The following is a 24,599-nucleotide window of genomic DNA, read 5'->3' on the forward strand; positions in this document are numbered from 1 at the left end:
AAATATCAAAGTAACACCTACTCATTCTGAAAGACTGTTGTTTAACTGTCATACACACCCACTTGCCATAACTCTTCAGTTAACTTATAAACTTGACATATCTCTGCCATTTTATGATTGTTACATACCTGCATACATTATTAGACTTGCATCTTGTGAAATAAATGTCTTGTTTTGAGTCCTCTAACATCCTCCTGTCTGAGTCACACGTTTATTTCAATAAAAATTACAAATTCTGTACAAATTATCTTTGAGTCACAACAGTCACAGCTGTGTCTATTTGTGTGAGTATGTTTGTTCCAAATTGCATTTTTGCACGAGTACCAGGCCTTAGTATTTGTGCGGAAATTTTCAGATTTTCAGATACTTAAAGTGTGACAAAATTTACTGACATTGATGAATCAATTGAACATTGATTTTATTTGTGGAAAACTGCAGAGGTTTCTGTGGAGTTCAGAAGTTGTAAATTCTGTCTGTGTTCACTCTTTAAATTTTAATCACTTTACATTGGCAGCAACTCAAATGACTCTTGACATCTGAGACTTGAGTTACTATTTGAGATTTGTGAAATGTTTGATTTTTAATTAGACTGAACTATATTAATAATTTTTTGTATTGAATTACATTTATATTTCTACTGATTCTTTGAAGATCATATTTTTTCCCTGAAATGTTCTACCTATTTTCAGGTAAAAAAGACTAATGAACTTTATATGCCTATATTTTAATATTAGAAACACACCAACTCATATATGCACTTCAATGTTGACACTTGTATAACATTCTTAATGAACTCCTAGACTATTTTTAATAAATTTTTTGCATTTTAATATTGGGATATAAATGCTTTCTGCACCCAAGACTTAGTCTCATTGTATTTTGTTAGTAGTTTTTAATTTTTCCATCACATTATGGACAACAATCATTTAAATAGGTATTTCACCAATTTTTGACCATGGGCTCTTCAGGGACTACCTTTGGGACTTTTATTTTAGTTTGGCGATATGACGTCATAGGACTGCGCCGCGCTCCTGACTCTGTTGTGATTCGGGTGAAAGGTTTGTCATTTTAAACGTTTTAAAGTATTTAAATCAATGTAAGCCTTCTAGACAATTTTTGCAAGCGATGTAAAAATGATTAATTATTATTGAAAGGAACATTTGAATGATTTATTTACATCAGTGCTCATCCACATATCAGTAACAGAAAAGGTGGGTCTCGTTTCGCTCCCTATGTCGTCAATAAGTTTATTGTAAAAACGATTTCGGTCACTGGCGAGTGGTGATGGAGAAATTGAGCTTTTGAAACCCCAAGTCAATCGCATCCAATGTTTAGCGAAATGATTCAGTGATTCGAATCGCCGCAAGCGGATCAAAACAGTGTAGATGCAGAACATAAACATGACAACTTTAACAAACAATTTGTATGAAAATCTCAGTAAATACCACGTGTAAATCCTGAATGCCTTAATATTAAGAGTCTGTTACTCTGTTACTCTGTTAGTGTGTGTGTGTGTGTGTGTGTGTGTGTGTGTGTGTGTGTGTGTGTGTGTGTGTGTGTGAGAGAGAGTGTGAGTGTGTGTGTGTGTGTGTGTGTGTGTTCTTTTATTAACTTAATTTGTTATTGTTTGTCTAATCGGGTGATTTAAGTCTATTAACTCTCACTTTGACTGACTCTCTTAACACTGAACTGCTGAACTAAAGCTGATTGAGACGCAAACAGAGATTTAGTTTGGATTTATTTTTCCTTTCTGTTAATAATTCTCATCTTATTGTCCACAGAGAAAAATACACTATTGTAAATAGTGACACACTATTATAAAGATGGCGTTTATTAAAGAGGAGAGTGAAGAAATGACGATTGAAGAAACATTCAGAGTGAAACAAGAAGATACTGAGGAACAAACAGGTTGGTTTCATTTTCAAAGCTTAACTCAGTCATTTGATCCTTATTAAAATGTCCAGCTCTACAGAAATTAATGATTTTTTTTTTGAAGAATGAAGAATGTCATATTAGTGTGTAACATTAAACCCAATGGGCCCTATCATAGACTCAGCGTAATGTGGCACCAGGTGCGACGGAAGTGTTTTTTGCTAGTGTGAACGAGCGGTTACCGGCAAAACAGGAATCAGCCTAGTTTAAAGAAGTAATTTCAAATATAATTTTGTTTGGCGTAGTCAAATTCTTCTGCACCCTAAGAATTAAATACAAGCCACTAGCTTTTGCCTGCTCAAAGCACACAGGTTCGTCATCAGCAAATAAATGGGCAGAGTCGTGGGGACTACAAAAGAAACTCTTTTTTTTACAATAAAACCTCAGACACTCTTAAAACCACCTCCCAATAGAGCATTGGATTAAGAACTCAATTCAAACCATGCACAAAGGAATTAGCAAAAAAATTAATTGATGAGATGAAATGAGAATCTAAAAATACAGCAACGGTAAATCACACAAAAAAAAAACCCATCAAAAGAAGAGAAAAAGAAACATTTATTCTAACTGAGGTCAAACACATTCATCAACACAACCATGCAGGGGTGAAGGACATCTACTTTAGGCTCCCCCTGCTGGAAGTGATCTACAAGGAAAGCACAAAAAGCTCACTCAACTCACACAGCACACTGGTGAAGCAGTCTCAAGTGAACAGGAGATCGCACTACCACAGCCCCAGGGCACCCGAGTAAGCGGCCTTCAGCTCCTGCATGAATACACAAGAGAAATTAATACAATACAAAACACAATTTCACACACCTTATAAAGCAATACAACAATGAATGTGTTCAAGGGGAGACAGTTATCTAGACTTACACACCCTAAGACCCATTAAATACTCAATCTTCAGATACGGGAGAAGAACATCCCTCCCTTAGTCACTCATGAAACGATCAAAAGAAAAAAAAACACTTAACTGAACTACAAACAAAGGACAAATGAGTCCAACATTCAATAAATCAACCCTAGAGAAAAAGGATTAATGACTGACACATAGGCTACAATAATACAAAGAAATAGAAGTCAGTGAAACGAAAAGAAAACTAAACAAATTAAATTCACCATTGCACTTTTAGACATACGCACACAAAACCAGATTAACGAAAATGAAAATCATAACATCCAAGCAAAACCGCAGCGCTGACCGGGCCACTCATGCCACTGCTAAATATAGCAGTCCGCCATGCCCAGCCTATCCAAAGCAAATAAATTCAAAATCAGAATAAGGTAAATCAGATCATAGCAGAAGAACAATTATCCATACATACCGAGGGTAAGCCGATTTTCCTTGCACAAATGAACCGCAACTGGTGCACAGACGCCACTAAATGTCCCACGCCACAGAACTCTGCAATAATACACGTTATTAGCACACTCAAACTAACCCTGAATCGATGTAAACGCCACTCGCCTGCATAAATAACCAGCCAACCCCAATCTATCCGATCTTAAATGGTCCAAATGATCAACATGCTACCTTCCAGTCTATGCCAACACTGAGAATATTTAAACGTCACATCATAAACAAGCAGATCAAACGCAAGCACTTACACACACCTTTTCTTTTGCTGCCCGTCAAGCCAAAATGACACCAATAAAAGGGGGTGGGTATTATAACCGATCGCATCACACCATAGGCGCAGCCTATTTAAAAATCCTCTTCCTGATTTGATCCTCCACACATAACCAATGGGTGACGTATACGTCACACACTACACTAGTTTCAGCCCGACGCAGTTAGCATTTTCAGATCCTGTGCCACGTTGTTTAAATACAAATGCATTTGCGCCCATCTGTTCGCCCATGGGCTGCTGGTCTGAAAACGAGGTTTGTTCAGGTGCATTGTTGGCGCTTTGCTATTCTGAGGCAACTGAAATAGACTGAGTCATTGACCAACTGAAACCTGGTCTAAAGTCAAGTTTCCTGTAGGTTGTGAGGGAAGGTCGCAAGGAAAGAAAAGTAGGACGGAGGAATCGAATGAAAGCTTTTTTTATACATTGGAATACTTGATCACTGGAGCGTCACTTCATAGCGTCAAAAGCAGCGCTCAAAGCATCTGCCCTTATGTTGTTGAAGTTTGTTTATTTAAGAAATTCATAATGAATAATAATAAACCAAGATACCCTGTTGAAATATGTGAGATGTGTGGTTTATATTAACTGCAAGAGTAAAGTATAAATTAAGAAGATTGTGATCGATGTGAAGGGGGAGGAGAATTTATATGTGTGTCACGTTTAGTCAATAAAACACTTCCCGAAGGATACACCTGTGTATCCTCGCTCATGACTCCTCTGAAAGCCTCCTCACTCCTCGATCCTCGCGGTGCAATTAGAGAATTGAGATGTCCTTCAAGATGGCTGTGCTTGATTGGTTTCCGGGTCATAGGAAGGAGGACAGAGGAGCGAGGAGACGAAGAGGGATATTGAGAAGCACCCCTGGTCTGCTTGTGCTTTAACCTTGCGCACGAGCAGATCCGTTTCCTCGCTAGAGAAGCATTCAGTCTTTACGCTAGCAAATTCCACCATGTAAATAGCGAATCTGCCATGGCACGAGCACAACTGGCTTTTAAAGGGAATGGGAAATAAGACTCTGATTTGTCTATTGCACGTAATGCCCATAACACACCCATTACTAATTAAGAGAATAGGGACATCCCTTTTAGACCATACATGTTGACCATTTTTCCTGTCGTTAAACTAGCAAAAGTGAATTTGAACATGCCCTAAGTGCACTTGCGCTGTTCGCTTTAGACCATGCGCTTAGATCGTTAAAATAGGGCCCAATATCTACTTCTGAACTGAAACAAGGAAAATAATTTATTTCTATCACTAAATTATACAACTTTAACAAAGCATGGACGCTACAGTAACTAAAATCCAGAGGTTCAAAACATTTTATACATTACCATAATATATTAAAGGTGCTCTTAGCGATGGCACACGTTTTTTAGGCCGTAACATTTTTTGTCACATACAGCAAACATCACCTCACTATTCGCTAGCTTCCTGTCCCCTAAATACACTGTAAAAAAACGCGGTCTCTGTAGACAGCCCAGACTCCACAAATGGCAAACTACAAAAACAAACTGGTCTACGAAACATAACAAACAGTGTTCCAGCCAATAACCGCCAAGAATGATTTGGGGGTGGGGGTTGGGGGGGTTAGTGCGCGTGTAACGGAAGGAAGGGGGAGGAGGAGGGGACGGGAGGTGGAAGAGGGAGGGTTGAGCTAGCCTCCGTTTTGTTTGACAATACTTCGACCGTCAACAAGAAGTGATGTCACCCAACTTCGCTTAGAGCACCTTTAACATAGCTTAACCTAATAGCAGTAAATATTCTATGACTTAAACCATAAGTAAGCCCATTTTTTTTTCTTATCTCAAAAGTGCTCGCTGTATCAAACTAGTGTCTTGTTAAAACATGTCCTCTTGAAATTCAGAGGGCCAAAAAAAGGCTTAATTTACAATCAGCAAGTAAGTCGTATCAAAAAACCCTGTTTGGTGAGCAAATATAACAGATAGTTATTTTATATCAAACTAACAATAGATGTCTTAAAACTGTTTAAATATTTGTTAGTGACGCAAACAGTTCAAATCAAAGACACAGATTGAGCACTAAAGAAAACATCTGTTGCAAACAAGGATTTTAACCGAGATCATCCTTCTGAGCATCCATAAGATATGCACGGGAGCGAGTGTTTTAACTGGTACGCGAGTATCATGTAAGTTATATTGTTCTCACCAATAAGCATTTTAGTTTTGGAGTGTGTCACCACACAAGACGGAACCTCAGAAACCGGTTCAGGAAGTGGAGACGGGGTAACAATCGGAGAGGGGGATAGATCTGGCCACACACTCTCACCAGCTAAATTGTTTCCCAAAATCACTTCCACTCCTTCCACCGGCAAAGAAGTGTGCACACCCATAACCACCTCCCCATTCACTAACTGAGACGCCAAGATGAGCTTGCGCAGAGGGACAACTAATGTTTGAAGTGCAATTCCCTGAATCAAAACATTCTTACCAACATATGAGCTTGATGAAAATGAGTACAAATTCCAAAATAAATGACTCCGTTGATCCAGTAGCCTATCTCGTAGAATTCTCACAGGGACACTCTCACCTCCTTTTGACAGAGACAAACACTTCAGAAATAAATGGTGCATAACCTGTACTTTGTACAATTATGGAGCAATTTCTCTTTACCATCGACATATTTTCTGAATGTAGTATAGATTGCGCGCAACTAGACAGTAGTACAGGCACAGAATTTCTCTTAGCGCGTCCCTGTTTGCCTTTTAAAAACAGGACATTCATTTTTCCAGTGCCCGACTTCAAAACAATATTGACACAAGAGTCAGTTATCACTTTTTGAGAAGGTGGTCCTCTGCCATTTCTTTGCAAATATTTAAGGCTATGATTTTCGTTTCCCCGATTCCCATTAAACTCTTCAATAATTATCATCTTGCGCAACTCACTAAAGGACTGTACATTATACGTAGCACACCAACGATCAAAATGATTAGTTATTTCTCTCATAACCTCAATGTGTGTTTGTCTTTCACTCTTCCTCCAAGTATGAAAACGTTGGCGATAGACTTCTGGAACTAACTCAAAAGCTTTAAGGATGGCCGATTTTACAAAATTTCCAAAATTTCTCCTCTACTGAAAGGGCAGTATATACTTCCTGAGCGTTTCCTACTAAAACTGACTGAAGCATGACCGTACGGTCAGTCTCAGGCCACCGCCGTTCGTCAGTCCTGACTTGATCTAGCACGATCGGGAGAGAATGTACCATCAGTTTGAAGTTTTAAACTCACAAACTTTAACTGTAATTTTTGTTGTTGCTGTTCTATGGCCAATTGTAGTTCATGTTTTATTTTTTCAAAGTCCAAATCACGCTGTCTTATCAAATCATCTTATTTAATAAGCCTTACTATGTCTATTTCATGCTTTCGCATCTCTTTCTCATGTGACTGTTGTAATTCAATAAGCTATTTTTGCTGTTCAAAGCAACACTATGTAGTTTTTCAACCTTCATAATATATTTCCAAGACCCTTGAGATGGTACATCGACTTACAATAGGTTGAATGACATGTCTGCCATAGCCTGACAGTGTCTGTATCGCTTTTACTGGCACTTCGTAACTTCGGGGTTCGGGTAGTAACCTGAGCACAAAAAGAACTACAAAATTTGTCTACTTTACGGCATACCTCACTTCCCCCACTTCCTCAAATTCTGACGTGAGAGCCCAATTAGCGTTTGTTTGCCGTCTGTATGTTGTTGTCATGGCCGAAGCAGCAACTAAAACGAAGAAGGCAAAGGTTTTGTTGGAGGAGACTAGAAAGAGAAAAAGGGAGAGTGACAAAATAAAAGGACGGACGAGGATCAATATTGGTCCAGCGTTCGCTCGCTGGCGTGAGCTAAAGGCGGAGGAGGGGTGCCCGACCGATGCTGACCTGGTGTTATGGTACAAGTGTAAACTTTGTACAGCCTATGTTTGAGTAGTGTATTATGTATTATCCTAATGTCTGCAGGTTTTTTGTTGTTTATGTTTGTTTATTTATTTTTCTGGTGAAACTGTCTTGCCTCAGGCTATAATGCAAATCGATTTGCAGATTCATCTATGGTAGCTTGATATTATAATATTGACGATATATGGCTATTACCTACCACACAAACATTGAATTGATTTAGCATATCCGTTATGTAAAACAGTAGACAATAGGCTACTATAATGACACTGGCTTGTAAACGTGAGCTACACGATATTTTGGTGTTTGAAAAAAATAAAACCCATGAAATTATATTCATATGACATGCTGAAGTATGTGCCAATGTACCTGGGATTAAGACGTTTCACACGCAACGCTGGCAGTCTGCTCAAGACGTGAGAACTCGCGAGAACTCAAGACGGTATCGGCTTGTCAACAAATGCACGTGTATCCCCTGGTGTAACCATGACAGATTTTACGACAGTAGTAGAAGACAATACTGTTTCCCAACTGTAGGGGGACCCCGAGAGCAAAAGTTACATGGTGTTGCTTTCAAATGTCAAACCCACAAATGACAGAAGGACTTTGAGCCACAGCAGCTAGCCAGCTACTACTCATTGATGTATTCGGCAAAATCTGCAAATCACTCAATTCTTGTTGTGTGGTCTCTCTAAGCTCATCCTTCCTCAATCGCTTATCTATTCCACTCAAATCCTGTAATTCTACAATTTCCCACAACGGTTTTTAGAACGATTCAATAATTCTTCTGTAGGAGCGTTACGAAATTCCTCAATCAACGTTATAATACGTGTACATCAGATGTATCCATTCAAATCTACGTACAAAATTATTGAAATAACGAATTTAGCCTACCCCAAAAATACAATCCAGCCTAGGTAATTCTTACGGTCTAAACTGCACACTCTCATCTCCCCACCTAATCCTAACAACACCCTCTAACTAACTCTCCCCTATAGTCTTCCGTGCGCTCTCAAGAGTTGAGCCCTTTGAAGAACCCAAATACAGATGGCGTGGAACAGAAGAAACAGTTCGGAACCACTACTACGGCAGTGCACTCAACCCAGGAGACGCACAAAAATAATAAACTAAAACAAAAATCAACGCAAAGCGTTGCTACAACCTAGCTGGGGAGTACATACAAATACACAATTTTTAACCGCAAGAACTTACCTTTTCAAAGCTGACAAGAAAATGTATGCATTAGTCACAACTTCTGTCAAATGGTCTCCCCCATAGAACTAGTTAAACCTGCAAAATTTACGAACGAACCAAATCAAACAACAAAAAAATTGGACGAGCCCCCATATGTCACAGCTGGCTCAACGATGTGACATTAAGGGGAGACGACACAGAAGAATAAGCTCTAAAGAAATAATTTATTGCATATAAATGAACAAAATAACATAATCATACTATCAGTAATATCAGTCAGTATGAAATGCTAGTGAATGGATGTGTAGGCTAACTATGGAATGTTGTCAGGACAAGTGTATGGTTCAAAAGTAACATTCTCAAAACTGACGTGCCGATCTGGCAAACTGCTCAAGCTACAACTTAGCAGCGCCCCGACTAGCCACACTGTGTTGCTTAAATAGGAGCCAAGACAGGATTCAGATGTTCTCATACCACGTCCCAATCAAACCTGCAAAGAGAAACAAACCAACCAAACCCACACAAAATAATCTGAATCCTAACTATCACCCTCCATTGTAAATTTGCCATCATAAGTTATTCAAGGATTAGAGTTTTTTTCTCCTGAACTCCATGTAGCAGCATAATATTCTTCATGATATATGTAAATGAATTCAATATGAAAATAATTAACCATTGGTATTCAATAGTATCATACATTTGTAGATCACAGCCACATGTGGTTAACATACACCTTGCAGAATCTAAATAAGAGGTATCATACAAAATGCATGTTATTTTTTTATTTAGTACTGTCCTGAATAAGACATTTTACATTAAATGTTTGCATATAGACCACAAGACAAAAAAATAGCTGAAGTTATAAAATTAACCCTGTTCAAAAGTTGACATACCCTTGATTTTTAATATTGTGTCGTTACCTGGATGATCCTCAGCTTTTTTGTCTGTTTTGAGATGTTTTTGAGTCCCTTGTTTGTCCTGAGCAGTTAAACGCACACTAATCAGGAATTCCGTTTTTGTCAAACAGCGACCCCTAGAGTCGCTGTAGAGTACTTGTATTTAACGTTACTGGGGTGGTGATGGCGCAATGGATAAGAGATATGTCTTTGCTCATGCTCATGCGGGTTCGAATCCACTGTGACACACCATTGTGTCCCTGAGCAAGACACTTAACCCCTAGTTAAGGGGAGAGATCCAGGAATTGACAGAACACCTGTCCTTCCTTGACTGTATACCTGAAATATTTACGAAAATAATTGTCTAATCCTGGTTTTGTTACACTTACAGGATGTCATCATGACCCATTTAAAAATTAATAAGAAGGTGACTGCTACTGTACCTGACATGTATATCTAATTGTTTTGTCACAGAGATGTCTGTGGACTCATCAGTCTCCATTAGGGGGGGAGGGGTCCGGGAGGAAATTGCATAACTCCTGACACAAATTAAGACAAATACTGAAACTTGAGTCTTATATCTTTTTAGTTTGTCAAGGTAATAACATTACATCTGATAGTAACTTTGACCTATTTAAACAAAGAACGATTCAGTGTGTTGGCGCAGTGGTGAAACTTAACAGGTTAAAGGGTTTAATTAGGGACTTCCCAAAACTTGTGACCTCAGATGAACTCAGAAAAGTACTTTTACTCAATTAATTTCCCACCTCCGTCAAAATGTGCAAAAATGTTACAATCACCGCTTATGGCAGAGCTGACACCTAGCATCGCTACAGGCTATCCTCCTTGGTTTAGAAAAAAACAATTCAAGGGCCCTTCGGTAATTGCACTCTTTTACGAGTGGACCATTTATGCATATTTTCATGCAGGCTGTCAGACTGTTCCCCTGCAGTCTGTTCCGCAAGTCTGTCTTGATCTATACATGCAAAGTGAATGAAGTTTAGATTAGTTTATACTAGTGGTGGGCCGTTATCGGCGTTAACGTGCTGCGTTAACGTGAGACTCCTATCGGGCGATAAAAAAAATATCGCCGTTAATCTATTCTCAAAGTTGGGTTGGGATCATAGAATAGCTTTTTCGAATATCGTTATATTTTCGCGCAAATCGTGCAGCAGGGTATTTTCCTGTCAGGGACACAAGGTGTATACTTTTACATGTTACGTTGATCGTTCCTCTCATTACTTTACATGTTGTTAAATGAGTTTATTCCAAGCGCTGTAGCCTATCTTTTTTTATGGGCATGAGAGATGCTCAATTTACAAATGAATCAGAGATGGGTTGATTCTGTTCAAAGACTTCATCAAACAAGTTGGCAGATCTGTCTAAATCGGTTCGCGAATCAGTTCTGTTCAGTTCCTCACGCACTGAATCGTCTGAACTCTGAAACGCGTTCAATCACACTCGACACGGAGTCGTAACAAGAAGATTTAAGAACATCAAGAGCTACAGTTTAGTCTAGTGAACGCAAATCTGCAAATGCATCATATTTTTGCCAGCGATGAAGATCTTTATTAGTTGAACATCTTCGTAAGCTGTCTGTGAATGAATGATTCCACAGGACGATACATTCGATTTCATTTCATTCAGGTAATGCATTTTACAACCAAACAGATTATTACGTCACGATAGCACTACTAAAAAGTATGACATTATCCGTTGGACATATACATTAATTTATAGGCTACAAAATAAATAAGCTACCATTGTGTACAGTTTATGAAATGAACACCCGCCATCCTGCGGTAATGTGTGTGTATTGCGCAGGGGCATAGTCACACGAATAGTTTACGTTGATTGAAACTAATTTGTTTAAAAAGAAGGCGGCTATTGCCGGTAAAGGCAGGTTCACATAAAATCATTATGACATATGACATTATTTTTTGATCTAACGAGCATCTGGTTTGGCGATGCAAAAACGGACTGTAGCTACGTCGTGCTTATTGTTTTTTTCTTCTTCCAATTAGCCTAGGCTACTATGTTAAAAAAAAAAAAAACGACGAAAACATGTTACTTGTTCAATTAATAAACAGTTTGTTTGGTGACAAATCGCTAAAGATGAAATTGGCCTCCCTTTCTGTCATTGTAATTGTGCGTTTTATTTATTTATTTTGTTTTATAAATTTTTTTGACCGATATTCGACTTTTGCTCCTCTATTGTCGAATGGCATTTTTGGCAGAAATTCACATCCCTACGCGAGGCGAACTATTCTCAAAGACTTACTTTTAGTCATTATTTGGGTAGCACACATATTCTGAATTCCTTCGGCAGAATTCAAATGAGCCATTTTAATCTAGATTAATCTAGATTAATTCCAAGATTCCAGTGAGATTAATCTAGATTAAAATTTTTTATCTATGCCCACCTCTAGTTTATACTTTTGTGTAATATTTACAATTTTGATAGAATCAAGATTTAGGGATGATGATGGACTTACCCTATTCATCGCAGAGAAATCCCTCTCACAATTCACACTTGAGACAGGTATTGTGAGGGCGATTGTTGATAGGAGGGAAAGGTTTGGGTAAAGCAGATGTAGCTCATCATACCCAGATGCCATTCCAGTCATTATGTCTAGCTGGGACTTGCCCTGATGGGTTAGAACATTGGTCAATAACAGATATGCGTGATACATGATAGCTTCATATGTTATGTTAATGACTCACTTTTAAGATTCCAGTTGTTGTAAGCACTTTAAAGCTCTGCCATTCTTGAAGAAGTGTCTTCTCATTGATGGGCCCGAACTGCTTGGCCAGCATTTGTAGGTCTGAGATGGTACGACTCTCATCACCTTCTGGTCCTGGTGGTCCCATTGCACTAAAGGCACCAAGAATTGCAAGCTGCTGAAACCTCAGCTTCAGGTGCTGAATGAGGCTGTCAATGTAGGGCTACATGACCTATTATCATTAGATGTGAGAGAAAATTTTAATTTAATCTGATAATCGTTATTGTTTATCCGTTCTTGAGCTTGCTTACTTGTGTCTGAAAACGTGCCCATAAGGTGAGGTTGGAAAGAGGCGCCCCACGTCTCCCCCTCTCTTCTTCGGCATCGATATTAAGATGGCTCACCTTCTCTTTGACCTGAGCAAGAAAGGAGCCCTCGGGTTGCTGTTCACCTGCTGCTTTAATTTTTCTTAATGTCTCAATAGTAACAGGAACCTAAATAGACAATGCAAATTAAACATGATTTAATTTACAGATTTAGAATTACATTTAATTCTATAAATAAAAATCAATGTGACATGACAACTTACGTGGTTTTTGATTGCCATGAAATTGACATCTTCCTTCTGGAACAATTTGGAAAGTTGTGCCAGGTAGGGTAGGATGTCTGCCTGCAGGTAAACCGCTGCAACGAATCTGTAAGTTGCACAGTATGTGTACAACCCTCGTGCCACTGGGTCCTTCTTTATATCTGCCTGCTCAGCAAGTGTAGCAAGCACTGCAGGCAGATTTCTTTGAAGATTTGAAATGGCCTTCTCTTGTGATAGCCACCTAGTTTACTTAACCTCCTGCGGTGGGGTAGGGCAATTAATTCAAATCCATATTTCTATAAGGAATTTGGTGTAGCCTACAATGTTTTCACTTACTGTGACTTTCATGTCCGCTACTTGGAGAACACTGGCAGCTGCTTGTAGAGCACTAGTGCGGTTTGCACTATTCTGAAAATAAAGGTGCAGGTCCTGAAGGTGCTTTCTGAAAGTTTTCATGTACGGCACTTCCTCTTCTGCATCTTTACATGCCTGGGCCAGGCGATGGGCAGCACAGTGCACCGACACTAATCCTGGCCAGGTGTCGGTCAACAATTTTGCTGTGCCATTCTGTTTTCCTAAAATAAAAAATAAAGTTTTAGATTAAGGCAACCTATTAATTGTTTGGACATTAACTTAACTGTCCTTTTCCTTCATTCATTCACATTACCGATCATCACTGCTGCTCCATCTGTGCCAAGGCCAAAGATGCGGTCCTGAGGAATTTCTTGTTTTATTATGACCTGCTTCACAGCTTCTGCAATATTTCTGGCCGTTCCATCTGGAATGGATACAAGATCCAGGAATTGACAGAACACCTGTCCTTCCTTGACTGTATACCTGAAATATTTACGAAAATAATTGTCTAATCCTGGTTTTGTTACACTTACAGGATGTCATCATGACCCATTTAAAAAATAAGAAGGTGACTGCTACTGTACCTGACATGTATATCTAATTGTTTTGTCACAGAGATGTCTGTGGACTCATATATTTCCAAGCCAATAGCCTTTGATGTTCTAATGGCTTCTAAAATGGGCTCCTCAACCACTTCTCCCAGAATCTGTAGCATTTCGTCCACAATCCTGTGGGACCTGTAGTTTGTATTTTCCTAGATTATTCAAAGGACCTTCTTACATCATAGTTCATTTTATTACCAATTCATGACAGCAAATGTACACTGTAATGAAATAAAATTCTTACCTTCAATTTGGCAAAATATTGGCAGCCTAGGAGGTCTGCCAGATCCAGCAATGCCGGGTAATTTGTATGGGGCGCAATTTCATGCTTTACCAGCCAGTAAAGACATTTAAAGCCGCCAATTATGGCCTCATGCTCCACATTCAAAATGGGCTGAAATGCCTCACTGATGGGAAGACCTAATAAAGAAACATTCAATAGCTGTTACTGTTAGTTTAAATTTAATAATTAAATCACACTAGTTTGTTATTCCTGAACAACTCAAACACTTACTTCGGCTTGATTGGGCTGCAATGCCCATACAATGAACGTGATTGGTTGAGCTCAAGTGTGAGTCCAAGGCATCACGCCTGTAGTTAGTGCAGGGGACCTCTATGACGATGCCCTTTGACGGTGCATCCTGCACAATCTGCAAAACATCCCCAGGAATAATGCAATAACTCATTTATTATAGCATAGTCTATACTTTATATTTCAACATTTAATATGAAATAAATAATAATACTCTACTCACCATGTTCTGTGTGGTACAGCCACCCTGCATATTTAGGGTCTATAGCCCACTCCGGGTTCCAACCACTACCTCGGTGTTTAGAGGATTGCGGGGGATCCGGCGGTGGAGGTGGGGGAGGCGGTGCGGAAGGTGAGGTAGGCCTGCTTCGTTGTACGAAGAAGCCCGCAATTTTAGCCTGGGATTTTCGGTCCATTTTCGCTTTTTTTAATTTACTGATGGCTACGAATTGTATTATATTCATTATCAATATGTACACATTCATTATTAATCTTGTGCCTAACATGATGAAAACGGTTTGTTAACCGGGTACCCCCAGGATCCTCAAACTTAAATTCAAGGCTTTTTAAGACCTTTTTAATACCATTTCAAACGAAATTCAATGGCAACTTCGTACCCATTCCGACAGAAGAATGAGGGGAAAATGTCAAATCTGTATACATTTTAAACCCTAGAAAATAATTATGTACAAGTAGGCTATTTGAATTTGCTATTTGCTCGAAAATGCTTATTGGTCTTAGTCACATTTGAGTCATTCTGTCTTTCATAGTTTTAGTTGATGAAAAGTCTTTGCATTTTTTGTCAACTTTTAGTCATTACTTTTAGCCAAGCTTCAGTTACTTTACTATTGGTAGCTATTTTATATGTAGTCTTTAGAGAGAAAATGTCATCATAATTAATTCTCTCTTGGCCAATTCAATTAAGATTATGAGAAATTATTGACATTGCACTCTTTAGCAGTAGCACTTGTGCAATTCTACATATATATCCCTTTTCCTTAGTTCCGTGGTTCTCCAATTATAGAGTGCCGTACCCCCTCTTCCACTTAGACTGCAGTCACACCTTTTCCATTACGGGTAAATATTTGTCCTCTTTAATCAATTTTTCCATTTCATTTTTTTACCTTTGTAATACCTTTAAAAAATAAATAATTAATTAAATAAAACAATGTTCAATAAATAGGCAATGTTAAAAATCGTTTAATATTAATAAAAATATTGTATTAAAATTGCCAGTAGGTGGCGGTAATTCATTGTCTTTATGTGTGTCATCGAGTCATTTATTGAATCTCACGATTCGTTCAAAGCCACAGATTTCGTTGCAAAATAGAGCAATAAGCCTGACTATACTGTTTTAAATGTAGTAAATCACTTAATGTTACCCTTTTGTTTTGTTTTTTAACTGTTTTATAAAATCAATGTCAAATTTGAAATCTTGTGGATATTCGGGAAACATTGCATCAACATTAAAAACACTGCTGGATATCAGCCTGCATTTTGTTCGCACAAACAGCGCAAGCGGCTCGTGACAGAACATAGACCGACTGAATGACACTTCAATTTAAGTTGAAAATCTCAAATGAAGATTGCTGAACTCCAGCTTGTCTGTGTTTTCAGATCATCCGCGCTTTTTGAGCAGTGTAGAGAGAGCGCGCACATGGTTGCCAGCTACTGTTGAAAAGACCGGGTAGAAAACAAGTTCTTTTAACAGAAAAGCTCTGATTTGGGGGTTAAGTTATTGAATTCTGGCATTTGTGGCCACAGCGGATTAAACTGAAACTTTAGTATTTCAGACGACAAACTACGCTTGGCTAACGTTACTATCTTGTTCTGTAACTCACTTGCCTAGTAACCATAGTAACGGTGCGCACGCTTTCGCGCTTTCTGCTATGACGTGGAGTGCGAGGTGCACTCAACGTTGCATGAATTTTTAGTAACAGTTAATTTTGTTATGGTGAACTTAATCCTAGTAAATCCTAGTAAAGGCAAAAAATATATAATACTTTTGTAACGAAATCCAAGACTTTGTATACCAAATGCAAGGCTTGTAAGGCCTTAATTTGAGATTATTTTTCAATGCTTTTAAGATCCTGGGGTACCCTGGTTAATGTGTCTTGTCCCCTCACAATGACAGTAAAAACGAATTATTAGGCTAAGGTTACATTACATGAGTCACGTCACATAGTTGTCTATTTTCAGTTCAAAATGGCGAAAATAGACAAAAGTTTATTAGTTTGCCTCATTATTTTTGTGATTCGTTTAACATTTATGACCTAAAAAAACTGTCAAATAGGAAATGTTTAGTTTAGCAACTTACATCTTCTCGCACTTGACCGACCGTAAACTGAAGCGCGTCGAGTCGCTCCTGTCTATGAGTCGCTCTCTACTAAATTAGATTAAAAGACTGAAGCGAACACGAAGGCTTATCACATATTTAAAGATTGAAATGGAGAAAACAGGACAGAGTAACTCGGCGGATATCGCTCATATAAATTTTTTTGACAACGTAGTTAAGGTGGCAGGCGTGTGTTGCTTAGGCGGCCGCCTTAGTAACAAAGTGCTGCGGGAAACCCTGCAATTGTAAGTCGCTTTGGATAAAAGCGTCAGCTAAATGAATAAATGTAAATGTTACTGTCGTAAATACCACTCACTAGGGGTGGGAATCTCTAGGCACCTCACGATTCGATTCGATTACGATTCAGAGGCCTGCGATTCGATTCTAAAGCGATTATCGATTATCTGAATCTTTTTGTGTGTGTGTGTGTGTGTGAATATAAATACTTTGCTTTAAAAGTACAAAGTAATGACCCATAAAGAATTAACGTACAATATATTTTATTAACATTGCAAAGAACCAACAGGAAAATAAATGTGTGCCTGAACTAGCAGCATACTTGTAGTAAATTAATAATATAACAACAACAGGTGTTCTGACGATTCATGCTACCCATCGAGATGTGCTACTTACTGGTTATGCGCATGTGCAGACTCATTTTTCTTCTGCTTACCACGCCCATAAATCTATGCATCCTTGCTGTGGAGACTTATAGGAAACTTTGTCAAAGTTTCTTTGACAGGTCAAAGATGAATATTAGATGATAATTTTTACTTTTCACACCGTTTTTAAAAAAAAAACAGTACATTATACTGTACTCTTAACTTCGAATTTTATTATAATTTTATTTCATATAATAATATCATTTTTACTTGTTATATCAAATGTGATAATTGCTAGTTCATTTAAAATATCAAAATATGCTCCCCATACACTTACCCTGATTAAAATGAAATAACGATGTCATAATATTGTGAGATTTACACCATTATGGAAACAATAGAGAATGAATCAACATTATCTGTGATCGATTCGCGTTTGGGTAGCATTTTTCGACAAGGCAGCAGAAATCGTCTGAACACCGGTACAGCCCAGAGCCATAGAGAGAAACGGCTCTGGTACAGCCGAGTGTTTTTCCTCCTCTGGGTGGAAACGTGTCATATGGCTTCTCATATTTGTCGTGTTGCCGAAATATTTTAGTTTTATTCTACAAAGCTTACAACTAGTGTGGCTCTTGTCCAGCTCCTTTCCCCCTTCAACTTCATAGAAATATTTCCACACGTCAGCTTTTAATGAGGAGGGTGTTTGGATTTCGCGCTCAGCCATCGCGTCTCTGTTATGTGCGCACGCCACAGACAGACTGTCCGGGCACTGCACTTCCGCGCTTCAGATTTCCATCTTTTGCGTTCCGTCAATATTACGTCATTATAAATGTGCTACATATCTAAAAAATATTTTTTTTTTGAAAATCGATTTTTGACATTTTTGAATCGATTCAGAATCGTCCACGTCCGCATCGCGATGCATCTAAGAATCGATTTTTTCCCCCACCCCTACCACTCACAGGATGCTCTGCACTCACGGCCCCTGCACTTTATAATAATAAAGTAGCCTACTGCGTTTGATGGCTTATAACGTTTTACATGATTGCAGCTAAATTACAAATAGCCAATAGCCTAGGCCTACTGTATAATTTCATTTGTGTTTTTTGAGTGTAATGCAAACATTACAAAATGCCAGATGACATCAATAAAGTAAAGTTACAAGTACGTCACATTATTTCGTAACAATGTCCGTTATGATGTCGTTAGACATGATTACTGCAATTTATAATAATAATAGTTTGCAAATTGCGCTCATTTACACTATTTACAACGTGTAGGCTTATGTATGTCCTGATACTTATGTGAGATATTGACAACTGTTCTCATGATAATCGCAGGAATCAACTTTAACAGTGAGAGCCTGAACGAGTGGGACTCTTGTCCGGTTCCTCACTCTGTCAGATTCTCGTTTCCTTTTTCTAGACTCTTCCGACCGCGCTTTCTTTGCCTTTTCCATCGTCGAGTATCACGTCTGAAATGCACGCAAGTGTCTTCGTGCTTCATATGTTGTTGTTGTTGTGTGTGACGTTGCCGTGAAGCATGTTGTGATTCTCGCGAGATTTGTCGGGGTGCTCCTCTCAAACTTGCATTGCTGGTTTTTCCAGCGCAGTCCCCCCCAAGCTTTACTACCAGGATGATTCGCCCTACTATGAGTTTGTTTACCACCGAAATTACTTTGAAGCTGTTATATTAAGGTACAATTCTTGCATAGTGTGCCTTTAAACTCTGCCCAATGTTCTTCAGAAATAACCATCAGGTCCTGCTGCATCTTTTGAATATTTTAACCCTTTCCAGCAGTGACTGTATGATTTTGAGATCCATCTTTTCACACTGAGGACAATTGAGGGACTCAAACACAACAATTAAAAAAGGTTCAAACATTCATTTATGTTATGTAAAAACACAAATACAAGAGTGAGCAGAAATTGAGCTGAGATAAACCTCCCAACCCCCAAAGGCGGGGATTCAGAAATTGTAGAGACAGTTGAGAGGACACTATTTTTCTAATAGGAACGTGGTTGGGAACCCCTGTATTAAATTCAGGTTAACTTGTATTTCTTTTCTTTTTCTTTTTCTTAGACCTGATGCAGCTGAAAGAAGAGAGTGAAGAACTGAATGAAATGGAAGAGAAAGATCAGTATGAGAAACATTGTGATTTCATAAATGGAGAAAATTATTTTAGTTGCTTAGGGATCGAAAATGCTTCCTCACGAAAAAGAGGTCAAAAGACAGGAGCTAGAAGTAATGTCAACTGCCAACAGTGTGGAAAGAGTTTTGGTAAATATGACTACATGAAAGTCCACATGAGAATTCACTCTGGAGAGAAGCCGTACTCCTGCCAACAATGTGGAAAAAGTTTTACTCAAAGCGGACACCTTAAAGTCCACATGAGAATTCACACTGGAGAGAAACCTTTCTCCTGCCAACAATGTGGAAAAAGTTTCACTGAGAAACGAGGCCTTAAAGTCCACACAAGAATTCACACTAGAGAGAGTCCTTACAAGTGCAAACAGTGTGGAAAAAGTTTCACTGAAAAATACAGCCTTAAAATCCACATGAATATTCACACTGGAGAGAAGTCTTACACATGCCAACAGTGTGGAAAAAAATTCCTTCGAAAAGAAAGCCTTAAAAACCACATGAAAATTCACACTGGAGAAAAGCCCTACACCTGCAAGCTGTGTGAAAAGTGTTTTGCACATAAACAATCCCTTGATTTCCACATGAAAAATCACACTGGAGAAAAGCCTTACGCCTGCAAACTGTGTGAGAAGAGCTTCTTACGGAAAGATAGTCTTAAGACTCACATGAGAATTCACACGGGAGAAAAGCCATTTGTATGTGCTCAGTGTGGGAAGAGTTTCAATCGTAAAGAAACACTTAATTCCCACATAAGAAGTCACACTGGAGAGAAGCCTTACACCTGCAAACTGTGTGGGAAGAGCTTCTCACAACAAGGAAACCTAAGGACCCACATGAGAAGTCACACAGGAGAGAAGCCATTCATATGTGGTCAATGTGGGAAAAGTTTCTGCATTAAAGTAAACCTTAATATCCACATGAGGATTCACTCGAGATAAACTGTTTAAATATCATTAGTGTGGAATGAGTTTAAAAAAAGAAATATGTATCTGTTAAATCTGTGTATATCTGTATATCTGAATATTTATTTTATTTGCATTCTTATATTCTTTATACTTTGACTATAGGCTTTTTATGTTCTTTATCTTTTCTATAGTCAAATATTGAACAATTTCAATTGTATGGCAATGTCACTCCATTCTGAATATTGACACCTCAAAATCAAAATGTTAGTTCTGCTATGAAATGCCAAAATATGAATGAAAGATTGCAAGATGAAATTAAATAATGCATGGCTGTGTTTATTTCATTTAGTGAGTGATTGCACAGGTAAGAATATGTTGTCAATCTCAACTTGATCATGACTACTGGTGGGGCTCATCTTTTAAAATCTGGAAGCTGGTTTCAGGGCCAAAGTTGCTCATCCCTGATTTACACAATGCAGACTGCAGTTTAAAAAAGGGCCACCATCTCCACAAACTCAAGGTTTAGTTTTAGTTAGTTTTATTGGGGTTGGAACTAAAATCTGCAGGACACTGGCCCTTCCTAACTGGAAATGAAGAGCCATGACTTACTGTATCAGAGTATCCAAAACACAGGGTACTTGATCAGTAAGTTTCCTTGAGCAGATTGTCAGAAGTCAGTCCCTGACTTTCTTTTCTCTGACTACTCCATCTTCTGTCTCTGAGTTAATTTTGAAATCCATCCCTTCATCTTGTCGTCTTGACCCTGCTCCTACTCCTCTTCTGAAACTCTGCCATTCAGTTATTTCTGCACCTCTCTCTCACTTCATCAATGCATCTCTTACCTCTGCTTCATTCCCTCTGCCACAAAACTACTGCTGTTACCCCTGTTCTCAAGAAACCCAACCTTGATCCCTCCATTTTATCTAATTATCATCCTATTTCAAATTTACCCTTCATAGCAAAATTACAGCTTCAGTTTTTTCTAGTCGAAAATAATCTTTGATCCCTTTCAATCTGGTTTTCGCCCTCTTCATAGTACTGAAACTGCACTAGTCAAGGTACTGAATGATCTGCTTCTTTCTGCTGACTCTGGTTCTCTGTCTATACTCCTGCGGCTCAACCTCAGTTCTGCCTTTGATACCGTCTCCCATGAACTACTCATATCTCGCCTTTTGGATGTGGGTATTTCTGGCGCTGCTCTTTTCTTGGTTTTCTTCCTATCTCTGACAGACAATTCTACATTTCAGTTCAAGATTTTCGCTCACCTACTGTCCCCCTGAAGCAAGGTGTCCCCCAGGGATCCGTTCTCGGGCCATTATTATTCATAATTTACATAATACCCCTTGGTCAGATCTTCCACCGTCAAGATTTTAATTATAATTTTTACGCTGATGACATCCAATTATATACTATCTGTACACCTGCTCTATCTGTCACAACCGACAACATCTCTGCTTGTGTGCATGAAATAAAAGATTGGCTTCATTAAAATTTTCTAAAACTTAACATGGACAAAACTGAGATTATTTTTACTGGACCTCTGTCACTCACTTGCAAAATTCCTACTAATTTGGGAAAGTAGTGGGAAGTAGGAGTTTTAGCCTGAAAAACATGAGCAGGGAAAAGGGTAGAGTGCCTTTCATTTTTATTACAGTATTTTGTGAGTCATAACTGAATCGGTCAGCATAATGAATGGATACTTTAGTCATATTAAATTGTCATGAAAACAAAAAATTTATTCTTGACAAATAAAACCTGTCCTACCTTAAAACATGAGCTGTCGTCTCAGAAGGTCACTGGTCTCTGCAAACTTGTTTATCACCTCATCAGTGTCCAATGTAATCAGAATGTTTTTCTCTGTTGCCATGAGCATAAATGCTTCAAAGTGCTCTTGGGCGATAGTGCTCCTAAGTCTGTTCTTCACAAATTTAAGGGTAGAAAAACTTCTCTCACAGGCCACTTGAGTAGTGGATAATGTCAAAAGAAATGTGTAGGCCAGTCCAATTATATGGTAAGAATTTGTCAGTAAATTGTATTGTGCCAAGATAAGGTAAACACAAATGGCACAATTCTTACACACAGAACAGTTAACATTGACCAATTCTGGCCCTTCTACATCGCATGGTTCTTCTTCATCACCATCCTCTGTGCCTTCAGGTGAATCATCTTCTCCTGAGGTCTGCACCTTGTACTCCTAGGGGGGACAGCTTTAGTCTTTACCACTGTGTGGCTAGGCTCGCCAGCTCAGCCTGTAAGGTACCAGTAGTGGCTCTGGCATCAAATTTCATTAAGCAACTGCTGAGGTTTTGCATTGCTGATCCAGAAGTCCCTTATCCCTTACCTCAGGGACGTTTTTGGATCAAGGCAGGCACAATCTGAGCAAAGCTTCCCACTCACAGCAAAGCACTCATGAATACTTTGAGTGACAGTGTCCATAATGACATTATGTATGGTCACCTCAAGGTCCCTCTCAGCTGCTGTTAAGGGCTCATCTTCTGCCAGGTCTCCTGGCATGAACTTCTTTTTCTTAACCCGTTTTTCAGTTAGTGCTACCTCCTCCCCCACCTCACAGTCCTCTTTCTCCAGCAGCTTACCATTAGCCCACTCCACAAACTGGTCTGCAGCTTCTTTTACGCCACTGACGTCTCGCACACACTTCTTCAGCCCATCCTCTTTTCCCATTACCAGGTGGTGTGCTGTCAGGAGATCCATTCCGCTTGTCTGCAGGTATTTGGACAGGGGGGACATGTGCTCAAAAATCCGTAGGAAGATTTGGGCTGTGAGAATTGTCTCAAAATGTAAGAGACCCTCAATGTATCCTTTGGCCTTGGCTCTAGCAGTAGGCTTCTTGGTTCTTTCTAGTTGAATTGCTGTTAAAGTCAAGACTAGATCTACATACATGGAACTGTCAGGCCTTCCAAAACACCCAAACACCTATGTGAGAGCAGCATCTTTTGCCCACCACCGTGTCTGTCCTATATACGGTGGTCCTATATCACCACCGTAATATTCTGTGTCGCTTGTCTGTGCTGGTTTCTTCCCACTTCATGCGTTTGTAAGAATCCCTTATAAAAACAGCAATGTCGTTCAGGAGAGTGAAAAGCGATACACTCTGAAAAACACTGCCTGTTGTGTCAGCTAATACTAGGTTTAGGACATGTGCATAGCACCAGAAGCGGATTTGGTTAGGGGCCTCCTCTGATAGAAAGGAAGAGAAGCCTTTGTAACTTCCCTGCATATTGGCTGCCCCATCTGTAGTACTCCCTACACAACATGACACATCAAGATTAAGTCTTGTGAGTGTTTCTTTCAGGAGATCAGTATAGAAAATACTGCCCAGTAGAAGCCTCACAATCGATCAGAGCGACCAGATATGGCATATGGACCATATCTGTGACATACCTGAGAATCACAGAGCACTTGTCTTTGGATGTGATGTCTTGAGTGGTGTCAATCTGGAAAGAAAACATTTTAGCTTCTTTTACCTCACTGGCAATTGTCTCTATCAGCCCACCGATCACTTTGACAACCTTGTTGATTGTATCTTTTGAAGTGACCAATGAACCCAGCTTCATGCTGTTTTTTTTACTTTTTTCTATACATTCAGTCAAATGTTGTTGCAGGCGGGGGTCATACATACTCAGGAGCATGATCATTTCAAGGAAGTTGCTGTGGTCTACAGTTCGGTCTTTCAAAGTGTAGGCAGCTTCAAATTAGCTCAGTAGCTTAGACCCTGTTTTCCGATTACCTTGACAACATTGACCACACAATCCATCACCTGCCATTTTCTTCTGACTTGCTCTTGATGGAGGGAGAGCTGGTTTCCTCTTAATCTACTCTCAATTTCCCCTTTATGTGCCCTCAAGAAGTAAGCGATGGATACGACTTCTTTCATGCTCCTCAATTCTTTGATGTAAATGCTTCCAGGATTGCATGCCTCCTTTAACAAAAGCGCCATCAAAAGCAGAGGGCTTTGAAAATGCCAAACAAACTGTGAAGAAGAGAGTGTGTCTTTCTTCACAGTAAAGGCCTGTTCACATCCGGGACGAATTTCGCACGAATTTCGGATATTCGCCGACGTTTAACGCCTCGTGATTAAACAAAGGGCGCCAATGTGAGTGTGCACAACGCCACGAAAAACGGCGGGCGTAAAAGCGTAATTTTTTTAAAAACGGCTCGGGTTTTGTTTTTTTTGTTTGACGTGCCGCGTCAAAAACTATCCGACCAATGAGATTGGCGCTTTTGCTCACGTGTCTG

General features: G+C 39.1%; 1 protein-coding gene and 1 long non-coding RNA gene across 3 annotated transcripts; one reads left to right on the plus strand and one right to left on the minus strand.

Annotated features, from left to right (window-relative positions):
• Positions 1 to 962: 962 nt before the first annotated feature.
• LOC143742481 (uncharacterized) lies at positions 963 to 22,118 on the plus strand. Of its 2 annotated transcripts, XM_077235359.1 has the most exons (3): positions 963 to 1,058; positions 1,784 to 1,908; positions 19,375 to 22,118. In XM_077235359.1, the coding sequence occupies exons 2-3, from the start codon at positions 1,824 to 1,826 to the stop codon at positions 20,373 to 20,375; spliced, it is 1,086 nt and encodes a 361-aa protein (XP_077091474.1). In that variant the 5' UTR covers positions 963 to 1,058; positions 1,784 to 1,823; the 3' UTR covers positions 20,376 to 22,118. The 2 variants fall into 2 exon arrangements, with proteins under 2 accessions (XP_077091474.1, XP_077091475.1); XM_077235360.1 differs by lacking the exon at positions 1,784 to 1,908.
• Positions 10,284 to 12,694, minus strand: LOC143742550 (uncharacterized). The gene is made up of 4 exons (XR_013205466.1): positions 12,590 to 12,694; positions 12,280 to 12,510; positions 12,051 to 12,203; positions 10,284 to 10,531 (listed from the first exon to the last, which is right to left on the minus strand). It is a non-coding gene; the product is annotated as an uncharacterized LOC143742550 (long non-coding RNA).
• Positions 22,119 to 24,599: the final 2,481 nt, after the last annotated feature.

This window comes from Siphateles boraxobius, unplaced genomic scaffold (genome assembly GCF_051911475.1).
Source record: "Siphateles boraxobius isolate OS27281-9 unplaced genomic scaffold, OSU_SipBor_1 19, whole genome shotgun sequence".
Classification (NCBI taxonomy): Eukaryota; Metazoa; Chordata; class Actinopteri; order Cypriniformes; family Leuciscidae; genus Siphateles; species Siphateles boraxobius.

Coding starts and splice junctions, on each gene's coding strand:
- LOC143742481 (XM_077235359.1), top strand. CDS start 1,824: ATGGCGTTTATTAAAGAGGAGAGTGAAGAAATGACGATTGAAGAAACA. Junction 1,909..19,374: donor AGATACTGAGGAACAAACAG/GTTGGTTTCATT, acceptor TCTTTTTCTTAG/ACCTGATGCAGCTGAAAGAA.